The sequence below is a fragment of the Propithecus coquereli genome, unplaced genomic scaffold (genome assembly GCF_000956105.1).
Source record: "Propithecus coquereli isolate 6110/MARCELLA unplaced genomic scaffold, Pcoq_1.0 Scaffold201, whole genome shotgun sequence".
Classification (NCBI taxonomy): Eukaryota; Metazoa; Chordata; class Mammalia; order Primates; family Indriidae; genus Propithecus; species Propithecus coquereli.
Genome location: NW_012145079.1, coordinates 1,687,875 through 1,701,448, shown reverse-complemented (window position 1 = coordinate 1,701,448; position 13,574 = coordinate 1,687,875). Strand labels below are relative to the sequence as shown.

General features: G+C 32.5%; 1 protein-coding gene across 1 annotated transcript in view; it reads left to right on the top strand.

Annotated features, from left to right (window-relative positions):
- Window positions 1-13,574, top strand: part of COG6 (component of oligomeric golgi complex 6) — a 105,447-nt gene that overhangs the window by 48,947 nt on the left and 42,926 nt on the right. The window contains exon 9 of the mRNA XM_012643818.1: window positions 3,865-3,982. Within this exon, the coding sequence (XP_012499272.1) occupies window positions 3,865-3,982 (118 nt within the window). The remainder of the gene's footprint in view (window positions 1-3,864; window positions 3,983-13,574) is intronic.

The following is a 13,574-nucleotide window of genomic DNA, read 5'->3' as shown; positions in this document are numbered from 1 at the left end:
ATAAGACTATATTATATGTATAGTTGTGTTAAAACAATGTCTTTCCAAGCTATATTTTGATAGTTTCCATATTTTCCATTTAAAAATTATTTTAAAATTACTTGTTATCCAGTATGCTGGTATCAGGAGCAGAAGGCCAACTGTTAAAAGTCCAGATCCAGGATAGGTTCAGGAATCACTAATTCACAGAGCACCAAAAAAGACTATGGCAAGGTTATGACCTACCCCTTAGTGACTGAGGGTAGCCACTCAAAACTCATAGCTAAGAAAATGGGCTTCACATCTTATTGGTAGATTTTCAAACAAAACTAAGAAGCCATAGGCTACAAAACTGACCAGAGATAGGATCTGGATTAGTCCCCTAACATTTTAGATATAAACTTATTATTCCTCATGACTTAAATGCAATAAATTAGTTTCAATTGTAATGTTATAGGCTTCCTAAAACAAGATAATGATACATATTTAGAAAATACAAGGGCAGCTGACAGCAGCTAGATGTAGCAAATGCTGTGATATAAAAACATGCTGGTAAAATAATTTTCTAAATTGTTTAGTAATGTCCATGATGATAATGTTCATGATCTTTAAATTTATTGTTAAAGATAATAATAACTCAGTTTCTAATGCTGGAAACTGTAGAAATGTAGAAAGTGATAGAAATAAAATCATTTGGATTTTGAAGATAATAGGTTTTTTAGGCTCTGAGAATTATAATTTTTCTGTCTTTGAAGATGATATTAAGCATGACAGTTAAAATCTTTTGATACATTTTTTACATGTACTTTTTCTACTTGTTCATGTATTTCCTCATTTAGTCAATTAAAAAGTTGAGTATATACCTGTTACTCTTCTAGGTGCTAAAGAAACAGCAATGAACAAAACAGAGCTTACACTTACATTCCAATAGGGGAATCTAACAATTAAGCAAGTATCAAGTAATAATTTTAGATAGTGATAAAGGACTGAAGAGAAAGGAAATAGTCTAGGGAGTGGCCATGTGTTGAGTAGGCGTGCGTGATTATTTTTGAAGGTCTTTCAGTCGAGCTGATACTTAAACAGAGACCTGAATAATGTGAAGGATTCGGGCATGAAAGGATCTTGGAGAAGAGTGTTCTAGGCAGAGATATACTCTGGTCCCGAGGCTAGGAAAAGTTTGCATTTTGGAGAACCAGAAGGAAGACTTGTGGTTGGAGGGTAGTGTGTTCGAAGGAGTAGAGGGAGATGAAATCAGAAAGGTAGAGATGATGAGTTAGACGAGGGCGATAGTCTTAGAGGTGATGAAGAGTAGCTAATTCTGAAGATAATTTGTGATATAGCCAATAGAACATAAAAATGGACTAAACAGGGTAAGATGTGAGGAGTCAAGGATGAATTTTTGGCTTTTGGTTTGAACAGCTGGGTGAGTGGTATTGTTTGCTGAGATACAGAATACTGATGAGGAGCAGGTTGGTAGGGCCGGTGGGTAGTGAAGAATTCAGTCCTGCTTTGGCCATGTCAGACTTGATGTACCTGTGAACATACAGTAGGAGATTTTGAGTGAGCAGATAATGCAGAGAGGAATCAGAACTGAAACTATATATTTGGTAGTTTTCAGCATATAGGTGATATTCGAAACAAGGGGCCAGGTAAGATCACTTAAGGAGTAAATGTAGATAAAGAATAGGGCCTAGGACCGAGTTCTGGGGAGCTCCAATATTTAGAGGTCAAGACAAGGGAAACGACAGAGAAAACTGGGAAGGAATAGCCAGTGAAGTTGGGGGGAAAGAACAAGAAACACAGAATATCTCAGAAAATTTACCTCCTATAGATTAAAACTCAAAAAAAAAAAAAAAAAAAAGGAGATATGGAATCCAGGAAACAGGAAATTGAGCAACTTGGATTACACATCCTTTCCTATAAAACTTTTCTCCCTGGAGTTAATAATTGCTTTGTTTTTGTACTTGCTTTCTTTTGTATGCCCTTATCACTGTTTCAGATCCAAGCCATTAAGGGCATTGTCTCACCATATGGCCAAACACCTCACATAATCCTTCTCTCTCCTGCCGCCTTCTGATATTTTTCTTAGAGCCCTCGTTTTCCTCCAATTTAGAAGGGTTGCTTTCCAGGCCTATTGCCTGCTGCGTGGCTGTCACATTAGAGTTCTCTTCTTCACCAGCCTGCCCATTCCCTTGTTTTAGATGTCCCTGATTCTTTGGTCACGTCTGAATAGTTATTTACATGCTTGTAACGGTAGACGTTGAATGGTTAACATTGAATGGTTATTTACCAGAACCCTGTGATCATAACTATGTCATGAAGCCTGGGAAAGGTGGTTTGGGTGTATTGTGGTAGGGAAGGAGAATTGTGTAAGAGATTTTAACTCTCACCTGCTATATCAGGGAATTTGTATATAATATCTAAACCTGAAAAGCCAAGTAATAGGAGTATAAGCATGTTGGGTAGAAATATGGAATGAAATACCAAAAGAAGCATCTATAAGTATCTGGGCCAGTTACTAGTACCTAGTGAATGCTCGATAAATATTAGTAAATTCTAGACATAAGTAACTACAAAGTATAGATGATAACTCCAGATTTTAAAAAATTAATGTAAATATGTCTTGACACCTCTCCAATTTTATTGAATTATCAGTTTCTGTTTGCATTAATCTAATTTACTTCCACTGTTGCATGATGTATACTTCAGAGGAGTACTTGTTTTTATTGCAGGCAAAAGCTTGTGTAGGAATTCCTTCCAATTTATTTTGATGTTTGGCTTATTAATATTTTTAACTGAAATACTTTTTGTTTCTTTTAAATACAAGTATTATGGCTACCTGTTAAGTAATTTGCTTGTATTTTACTGTTTGTTTTATTCACTTTTTTTACTAACAATTTGCTTTGTTTCCATGAGCTATATAAGAATCATCCAATTTATTTTAGTTTGAGAAGGAACTGAAATAGATAGTAGTAGTATTTGCTTTGATTATATATCATACGTGGTATATCATTTACAAGTTAATTTGCTTATTTTTAGCTCACCGTCAGTATTAACTGATACCATTATATTTGTCTTCAGCAATCTAAATTTTTTAAAGCATAGTAAGGTGTTATTGTGCCTTTAGAAATTATAATTTCCTGCTGGATTAAAGCATATTTTCACATCCACAAAAAACTTTTCCCCCAAGAAAATTTGAAAATCACATTCAATATATATATTAGGAGAATAAAATTAGAAATTGTTTCATATATATACTTGTCTTAGATCTTGGCAAAAATAGCAAATCCCCTTGAAGGGGTCTAAGAAATATCCTTGTACAGTAATAGCAAATTGAGGATTGTGGAATGTGCTAATGGAATCAGTAATTTTAAAATATTATATCAGACATTTCATAATTAGTCTATACTGCTATTTAGGCAGCTGTATACAATTGGGAAACTATAATTTCTAGGTATGTTATTGCTATAGTTTTAATTAAAAGAACTCAGTAATTATACAATTTAAATATTTTAGCAATACAGTTATTGATGGAATGCTTTTCTTAAAATGAGATCTTCTTGGATAAGATAAGCAAGACATACATTGACTATAATAGAAGAAAAATAGAGATGTGGGTTTACGTATTACAAATGTCTATTCTAACCCACACTTTTGCTAAAAGAGATTATAAAATATTAAAAAACATTTTTCAATTACCTAACTCAAAAGAAAAAATTCTGACATTTTATATGAAACTAGAGTAATTATTTTTAATTCACAAGTTGTATTCTAAATAAAAACATATATTCAAATCTAGATCTTCTTAAAGCATTATACTCAGTTAAAAAATTGAATTGTTTTCAGCTTCTATTTTTTGCAACCTGAAATATTCTTTGCTTTTAGTGGCATTGTTGGAAATAGTGCAACTACATTATTGACTACCATTGAAGAAATGCATTTGCTAAGCAAAAAAATATTCTTCAATAGCTTGAGTCTTCATACAAGTAAATTAATGGACAAGGTATGTTTGAAAAATATGATTCTTAAACTATGTGAATGGAAATCTTTTACACTTAAAGATGTGGTTTTAATGTTTTTACATTGGTTGATGATTTTTTTCCCGTTACATACTATGTTCTTTTGAGTTCTTCCTATGAACAACAAACTTCATTTAGAGATGACTCACTGAACCTAAGTGTATAATGTATACTCCTGAAACAGTATAACACTGAGTCATAATTGGAGATAGAATCTCAAGCCCTAATTTCACTATTATTTTTCTGTAACCAAAAGTGTATAACTAAAGCAGACTTACTATATTTAGGGGTAAGATAACATACAGATTGGAAAACTGGAACTCTTACAAAAGGTTTTTCCAAACAGCTTATATTTTTACCCCCGTTGTTACAGCTTTGTCCTTATGAAGTTTATGCTCCTCTGAGTTATATAGTCTATATTTATAAAACAAACAAATAAGACAATCACCCCACAAAAAACAAGCATCAAAAACTTGAAAGGGTCCTAGAAGATCTAAAATTTTATATTGAGCAGTGTATTGTGGCAGAACCTTAAGGAATGGGTTTACAATGATCACATCCTTCTTTATTTTTGTTTCATTATTAAGTACACTAGTTTTTCAAGAGTATATCATAAACACCATGCTGGCTTTGTTATTGTACTACTTCATCTAACAGGCTATCTATATTAGGCATATATTAGGCATAGGTTTTGTAATATAGTATAAAATAGTCAGTAGCAATTCAATCTGCAGTAACTGGGCAATCTTTACTTTCCTAAGCTCAGAGCTTGTGTAGGAGTTGACTTCCTGACCCTATGCACGACTCAAATTCTTCTGGAAAAGCAGCGTGAATTCGTGAAGCTGGAGTATCTATCTAATATTTTTTCTGGCTTTGTGTATTTCAGCACCAAAAGTTTACTAATAGCTCTGTTCGTGTTTGTTTATGTGAGTTCTTACTGAAACAGAATTCTTCTGGAATCATTCACGCATGATACAAACATTGAGCATGAACAAATATGTGCTAGCTGATGAGAGTACAGGGATGAAAGGTCTATTGGCCTCAGGTTGCTTCTCCTTTAGTGGAGAAGCAACTGTACTCACCACAGGACTAAAATTATTCAATAAGATTAAAAAATCTTTGCCAATATGATGAACAAAAAGTGATATTACTGTGTTTCTCATTTGATTTCTGTGATTCTAGAGAGAATGAATATCTTTAGATACGTTTATTGGCTGTTTGTGAATTGCTTATTCAAGTCTTTTGCCATTTTCCTACTGCAGTGTGTCTTGTTAATTTCTGATGTACTTTATACATTAAGAATATTAACTGTGTCATATATATCACAGACATTTTCTGCAAGTCATTATTTGCCTTTTAAATTTGCCTATAGTATTTTCTGACTCATCAACTTTTAATTTTTGCATAGTAAAATCTAAAGTTTAACAAGAAAATACATTTAGGGTTTAATATATGATAAAGTTAGCATCTATTATAGGGAAAATGATGAATTATGTATTAAGTTCATTTAGATGTATATTCTTAGATGTTTCTATGGTTTTCCTTTTCCATCAGATTTTTAATCTATCTGAAGTTTAGTCAGGATCTTATTTCCCAAGTGATTATCCATTTATTTTGTTTTATTTTCCCCCAAAATACTGAATTTCTCTAAGTTTTATTAGTCATGTAAAAGTTAAAATGAAAGTTGCAAAAAAATAGGAAAATATACAGTTGACCCTTGAACAACATGAAGGTTGGGGATGCTGACCCCTACACTCGAAATCCTTATATAACTTTTGACTCCCCCAAAACTTAACTATTAATAGCCTAATATTGACCAGAATACTTGCTGTTCACGTAAACAGTCGATTAATGTATTTTGTATGTTGTATGTATTATTTGCTGTATTCTTACAATAAAGTAAACTAGAGAAAAATTTAATTAAAAATTCATAAGGGAGAGAATATACTTATTATTCATTAAGTGGAAGTGGATTATCATAAAGGTCTTCATCTTTGTCATCTGCACATTTTTAGGCTGAGGAGGAGGAGGAGGAGGAAGAGGAGGGGTTGGTCTTGGTGTCTCAGGGTGGTAGAGGTGGAAGAAAATCCATGTATAAATGGACCCGCGTGGTTCAAACTCATGTTTTCAAGGGTCATCTGTAATGAATAATAAAAGGCAGCTTTTAAGGATGACATCTTCCCGTTAAAACTTGGAGCAGAACAGGGTGAAAACAGGGAAGAAAGTAATTTTAATTTGAATATATTAAATACCAATCAATACTGTATCTTCTGTGAGTTTATAGCAGTGAATGGATTCCGATCATCATCGTTGTTTTTGTTGTTATTAATATTTGTACATTCAGTGTTTTTTTCATATATGAATTGGGCTACATTTAGAGATATTTTAACATTAAATTAAGATTATATTATGATACTCTTTACAATTTATATGTTACTTATATCTACAGCCATTTCCAGTTTTTTGCAGCATGTTCTCCTTTCATCAAATTGTAGTGTTCTATATTTTATATTAATTATACTTTTCCCTTATTCTACTTCTTGAAAGCCATTTCACTTCCTCTGAAAAGATTCTAGCCTTATGAAGAAAACAACACTTATTGCAGAATGTTCTTCATTAGCAAAGCACCCAAGTGGAAATTTTTGTTAATAAAGAATTTAAGTGGATAGTAAAATGGTTAGGAACAATAGCTTTTAAAATAATGGTATAGCCAGAGAGGGACTTTTTTTTTTTAATATGATTGCTTTTGTACTTTTAGAGAGACATATTTGGGAGCTAATTCTTTATCTAGTATGAAAAAAGAAAATTCAAGGACATAATTTTATTGAAAAATGTACCTTTTTCCTAACAAAGCAATTTGAAGCACTTGAGTATTCAAGTATGCATACTCCCTTTTTATCAAGCTCTCAGGAAACATTCTAACTGCAAACCTAGTGAAATTTAAAGAGAATATGTGTGTATACTGCAAAAAGACACAGTGCTATATCAATTTAGGCTAGACATGTTCTATAGTAATAGTACAATTCTAATTTAAAAGGATATAATCTGTCATAAATGAAACCCATATCAAATTAATAGTAGTCAGGATTGATTTGCCCAGTCCTCTTGGAAAAATAACCCTAAATAATTCTTTACATAAAATTGTAATTTAAATTCTATTAATAGGATGTCGTTACTGTTGTAGAATCTTTTTTTATTAATCAAAGTGCAATATATAGATAAGCAGCTTAGGCATCACTTGGAAATTTATTAGACATGCAAATTTTTCAGTCCCCATTCCGGACCTACTGATTCAGAATATGTATTTTAACAGGATTCCCAGGATATTCATTAAAGATTGAGCAGTGCTGTTCTAGTTGAATAGTTTGAGTTTAACATTATTCTTTACAGATTGTTCTGCTAGGATAAATAAACAAAAAAATATTTTTCAGCTAAAATACTTAAAATTTATTTTTTAAAAATAAAAGCATGTAAAATAAATTATGATTTGAAATTGTTTTAAACTAATGTTATCTGTACTCTTAAATTTATCTTGGATAATTTTATTGACTTAAAAACTTTAATTTCCACTTATTGTCAATTACTGGAACATATGTATTTCGATAGAGCAAAAGGAGTCTATATATAGAATGAGGAAATTACTTTAAAAATATGAGATTTTTTTTTTGGTTGGTTGGTTTTTGTTTTTATTTTTTGAAAACCTTCTAAGAAGCTACGGTACAGAAGATTGGAATACTCTAAGTGGAAGATAGTTGAAACAGTAAAACTAAAGTTGGCAGTGGAATGAAATCATAGAAACAGCTTTTGGAATTTTTAGGGTACAACCTTTTCATTTCCTCTAGTAAAGTCGGAGCGCCTATACTACTAAAGGGGTAAAAAGTAAGAAGTTACAGGAAAAATGAAGACTCTGTATAGCACTATACATTTAAAAAAAGAGGTTCTTATATATGAAATATGTTTTCAGTAACCTAAATACTATTATATGTGAAATTTTTCTTTATAGTTTAACTTTGTCATTTGGAAAATGTACATAATTATGAAATGTGTCTTAAAATGTTGATTCTCAATATTTACAATAATATAAAGATCAAATAAGCTTTCTTTTTAAATGGAGATATAACATACAGTACACAACTCTAAAGTGTACAATTCATTGAATTTTTGTGTTTGTGTATGCTCATTAACTATCACCCAGAACAAGATATAACATTTCTGGCACCTCAGAAGGCATCCTCTTTCCCCTCTTAGTCAGTAACCCCGCTCAAGGTAAACCACTGTTCAACTACTGTCTCCCGTTTTTCCTGCTGTTTAAATTTCACATAAATAGAGTCATAGAGTGTGTGCTCTGTTTTGGGGCTGTGATGTCTTTTATTTAACATTATATCTGTAAGATTTATTCATGTTGCAAGTTGAGTAGTTCATTTTTTAATTATTGTGTAGTAATTCTTTTATATACATAAAAATACACACACACACAATTTATTTACCCATTTTATTACTGATGGACATTTGAGTTGTTTCCGATTCTTGGATATTGTAAATAAAGCTACTATGAATATTCTTGTACATACCTTTTCTTAGATATAAGTTTTTATTTCTGTTGTGTGTATACCCAGAAATGGAATATTGGGATGATAATAAAATCGATTAGCTTTTGTAGGTACTGCTAAGCATTCTCCCGAAGTGATTGTATTAGTTTACTACACCAGAAATGTGTGGGAGTTTCAGTTGCTCCACATTCTCTCTAATCCATGGTGTTGGTATTCTTTTTAATTTTAGCCATTGTGGAAGGTGCGGTGGTATTTCATTTGTTTTTGAACCAGTTTTTGGACTGTCTTTTCACTGCCTTATGGTCTGTTTTGATCAACAGAAATTCTTAATTTAGTCCTGTAAACTAATCTTTTATATTATTTTGTGTCCTATTTAACACATTAACTGCCATGTGAGTTGTATTTAACTCACTCTAGTTTTGAGCCTGGGGCCTTGAGAAGCATATGTAACTCACACATCTCTTCACCTTGGGTACCGCAAGAACTGTTTTTCAAGTCGCATGTAACTTGCACACAGAAAACAAAAAATAACAGATTTTTCATTAAATGAGAAAGGATCATTTTATTTTCAAAGTTTTTATTCTATATTCGCAGTAAAACACCGCAGCCCTGAGGAAAATTTTTTTTTCTAGTGTGGCAGTCAATGTGTTAAGAAATCTTTGCCTATCCCAAGATCATCATGAGGATATTCTTCTATAATTTCTTCTAAGAATCCTGATTATTTTTGTTTCCACATTTAGGCCTTTGATCCATCTCAAATTAATTTTTGAGTATGATGTGAAGTAAGGGTCAAGGTTAATTTTCGATTTTCATATGGATATGCACTTGGTATAGCACCATTTATTGTAAAGACCATCCTTTCCCACTTCATTGCAGTAGAAACTTTGTCATAATTCACATGATTTTATATGTGGATTTGTTTTTTAGCTGTTGATTGGTTTACTTGTCTGTCCTTGCACCAATACCACATTCTCTTAATCACTCTAAGGCTTTATATTATGCTTTGATATCTAGTATTGTAAATAATTTAGTTTTGTTCTTTATAGTATTGCATTCGCTATTTTAAGTTTTTTGCAATTCCATATAGATTTAAAATGAACTTGTCCATTTTCAAAATAAAAAGCTTTCTGGGATTTTGATTGGGATTGTGTTCAATCTGTACATCAATTTGAGAAAAATTAACATCTTAATATTGAGCTTTTCCAATTTATGAATATCATCTGTCTTCCCATTTACTTTGGTCCTCTTTAGTTTTTCTCAGTGATTTTTTTTTATATAATAGTTTTCAGGCCCTGCACATCTTTTGTTAGATTTAGTCCCAGATATTGGATAGTTTCTTGATGCTCTTGTAACGTCTTTCGCTTTTTAAATTTTATTTTCCACATTTCTATTGCTAGTAAATATTAATATAATAGCCTTGATTTTGAATGTCGATTTTTGATGTTGACTCTGTGTCCCACATATCTTTAAGGCTATTGATTTTTGAATACAAGGGTAAGCCATTGAAAATTAAAAGGTTTAATGAATGAGTCTCACTTTTGTATTTTTTAAAGCATTTTAAAAAGATCATTGTGGCTGGTATATGGAGAATGGAAAGTGGGGGTGGGGGAGCAAATTTGGAAGCAAAAAGACCACTTAGGAGACTCTTGGAATAGACCAGGCAAAAGATAATAGTAGCTAGCGAGAGCGGTAGCATGGGATGGTTTGGAGTATTTGCATTTGGAATGTATTTTAATGTTATAAAGCTTGTTGGTAAATTAGTTGAAGGAAATGAGGAAAAGAAAAATCAATAAATATTTCTGGGTTGTTGGTCTGATTAACCGGATGGCATTAATGCTTAAAATGTACATTAAAATAAAACTGCTAAGCAAATACCCTCATTTAATGTTCATAAAGCAAAAAGTGATAAATAGCTTTTGTTCCTACTCTCTATTATATTTTAGATGGTTTTCTTTTTTAAACAGGGTAGTGAGGACATTAGCTTTTCTTTTTTTCTTTGACGTTAACTTTTGTTTTGGGCAAAATAAATATTTTAATTTTATAATACAATACTAATATCTGTCTTTTAAAAATCTTAATTTACAAAACTATAAATTATAAAATATATATAATTTTATCTGTGCTTAAGAGTATATTGGAGCCCATGAGTGGGCTTGTATTTAATTTAAAATCGCTTGTATAATTTTCCAGGTGTTTATCTTTTTCTTGAAAAAGGAATAATAGCTTTTATCAGATTCTTTAAAGGTGGTTGCCTTCCTCTTCCTCCTGTAACATGTAAGAATCCCTGATTTGAAAAGTTTAAGGCATGCAGGTCACAAGAATATAAAATTAGCTGGCAAAATTTCAATGGAGCAAAACATTTAGGAAGGAAAGGTCTTTTATGTAAACCTGGAGAAGGGCTCACCTACGTTGTAACATACCGAGGCCATTAGTGCTGGTAGGACTCAGTGCAGTCGCAGTCTCAAGAAGTAGCTATAAATAACACCTTAGACGCTGTGTACTATATGATCTTAATGAAGAATTTGTAAGATCTACAACATCCTCTTTGAAGAAAATTAACTTCAGGGAATTTAAGTAAAAATATCATCTATGAAAGTCAAAATAAAGAGTTTAGTGTAGTGGTTAAAAGCATGACCTTTGGAGTCAGAATGCTTGGGTGGGACTCCAAGGTCTGCCCCTTCTGAGAACAGTGGGACCCTTGGTAAGTTATTTAATCTGTCTCTGCTTCCGTTTCCTCATGTATAATATTTAATTATATAACCTTACTTTTCCTTCTCATCAGTCTCAATCTTATTCTGTAAAATGGGAATAACATTTACCATAGGCTCATTAGGATTAAATGAAGATGACTTATAAAGTGCTTGGTACAGATTTTAGATTTTTTTTACACATTATAAAATAATCTGTTCATTTTGAAAATAGAAATATAAAGGAAGGTTAAAATACTTATAGGTAATATTCAATATCTTTATTATTTCAATCTCTTTTTTTTAATGTGAATGTACACACACTTGCATATATGCTATGCATATAATTTTATATCCTGAATTTTTCATTTAACATTTTGTAGGGGCTTTATAAATGTTAATTCTTTTTCCTTTGGAGACATCTTTAATACCATACTTATGAATCCCATTCCTCCATACAGAAGCCAGTTTTATATGAATTATTTGGTTCATTTTTCATATTTAATACCGTTAATAATGCCAAAGCATGCCTTCATAGTATTGTTGGAATTTTTTTTTTTTTTTTGGAGACAGAGTCTCACTCTTTTGTCCGGGGTAGAGTGAGTGCCGTGGCGTCAGCCTAGCTCACAGCAACCTCAAACTGCTGGGCTCAAGCTATCCTTCTGCCTCAGCCTCCCGAGTAGCTGGGACTACAGGGAATATTTTTATTATCCAATGACTTACTTATACTACATAGTTGTATACGTATATGTTTTATGTTATAACTGTGCTGCAGGCACATAAGTCAAGTATAAGTAACCGGAGTCAACATTTTTCATTAATTAAATATCCATTATGTAAAATACTGTGAAAGATAGAGTGGTAATAAGAGATATCCCTGAAATAAGGAGTCTACAATCTAGTTGAGGTAGACACTTTCGTATCTTATTTTAGCTGTCTTGCATTTTGGATTTAAAACCAAAACAAAACAAAATAAGAGATGTTTGCTCATTGTCCCTAAGAGAGTATGCTTTGAATATAACCAATGAATTGTATCCATTCATTAACATCAACATGCTTGGTTGGTGGCACATATTTGTGACATAGATATCTGGAAGTAACATATTGCCATGCTTATAACAAAGTTTACTTGCCTGAACATGTACTTGCACGCTCTGGCTTTAGATACTCAGCACCGTGTCATGTGTGGGCAATTTCAGGTTACACCTGTAGTTAAGATTTCGGAGAGCCTGAGATCATGACAAACATAGGGGCAAAGATCAAGCATAACACAGAATAGGAAAGAGGGATATCTTTATTTGTAGGGCAGAAGTTCAAATTTTCTTCAACTTTTTTCTATCAATGTGTAATATTTCTATCAATAGCTCAAGTCCTGGCACAAGCAGCAGTGATAGTATTAACACCTCTTTCTCCCAGTCGCATCACTCTGAGAATGCATCTGCCACTCACTGCTAGTGCTGACTGGTTTCCAAGGACGTAGAATGTGAACAAATTGGGATTTGGTACTCAGCTTAAAGCTTATAAGGATTTCTGTGTTATGATTATTGTTTTACATGAAGTTCGTAAGGTTTGTTTTGTTTTTTAATGGTTGCTACTAGTTGTTATACTAATAATTTATCTAAATCACAAAGTCCACTTAATTCTAGTGTTCGAGCTCCACAGCCTATACAGAGATACAAAAGACATAGTAAAGGGGATCTCTTCCCTCAAGGAGCTTGTGATCAGTCTAGAGTAAGTGCATGAATGCACTGGAGGGACTTCAATAGAAACAGAGATAGACTTTTCTCTTATAAAGTTTAACCTTTTGAAATGAATTTTACCTAATGAAATTAAATTAAAGTGACAGAAGGTTATTACTGAGATATTTCTCCTCTTTAGATTTTTTTTGTTATTCTACTGTAGAATTGTACAGTCATAAATCTTGTTTATCTGATAAATTGCCATAACTTTCACTTTCCTTTGGAAGCGTGGTTCTGACCTGTTGCTGATATGTGTGTAAAAGCACCTAATAAAATGGCAGTTTGTTAAATGACGGGAGTTCTAGTAATACTCACTTGTATCATTGGCCCTAACTATGGCAAAGTGTGACTTTCGCTTTAAATTTACACAACTTTTAAAGACCTTAGTTCCAGCACTTTAGGAGGCCCAGGTAGGAGTATCACTTGAGGCCAGGAGTTCAAGACCAGCCTGGGCAACATAGTGAGACCCCCATCTCTACAAAGAAATTTTGAAAATTAGCTGGATGTGGTTGGGAGGCTGAGCCAGGAAGATTGCTTAAGGGAGGGTTGGAAGTTGCAGTGAGCTGTGAGTGTGCCACTGCATTCCTGCCTGGGCAACAG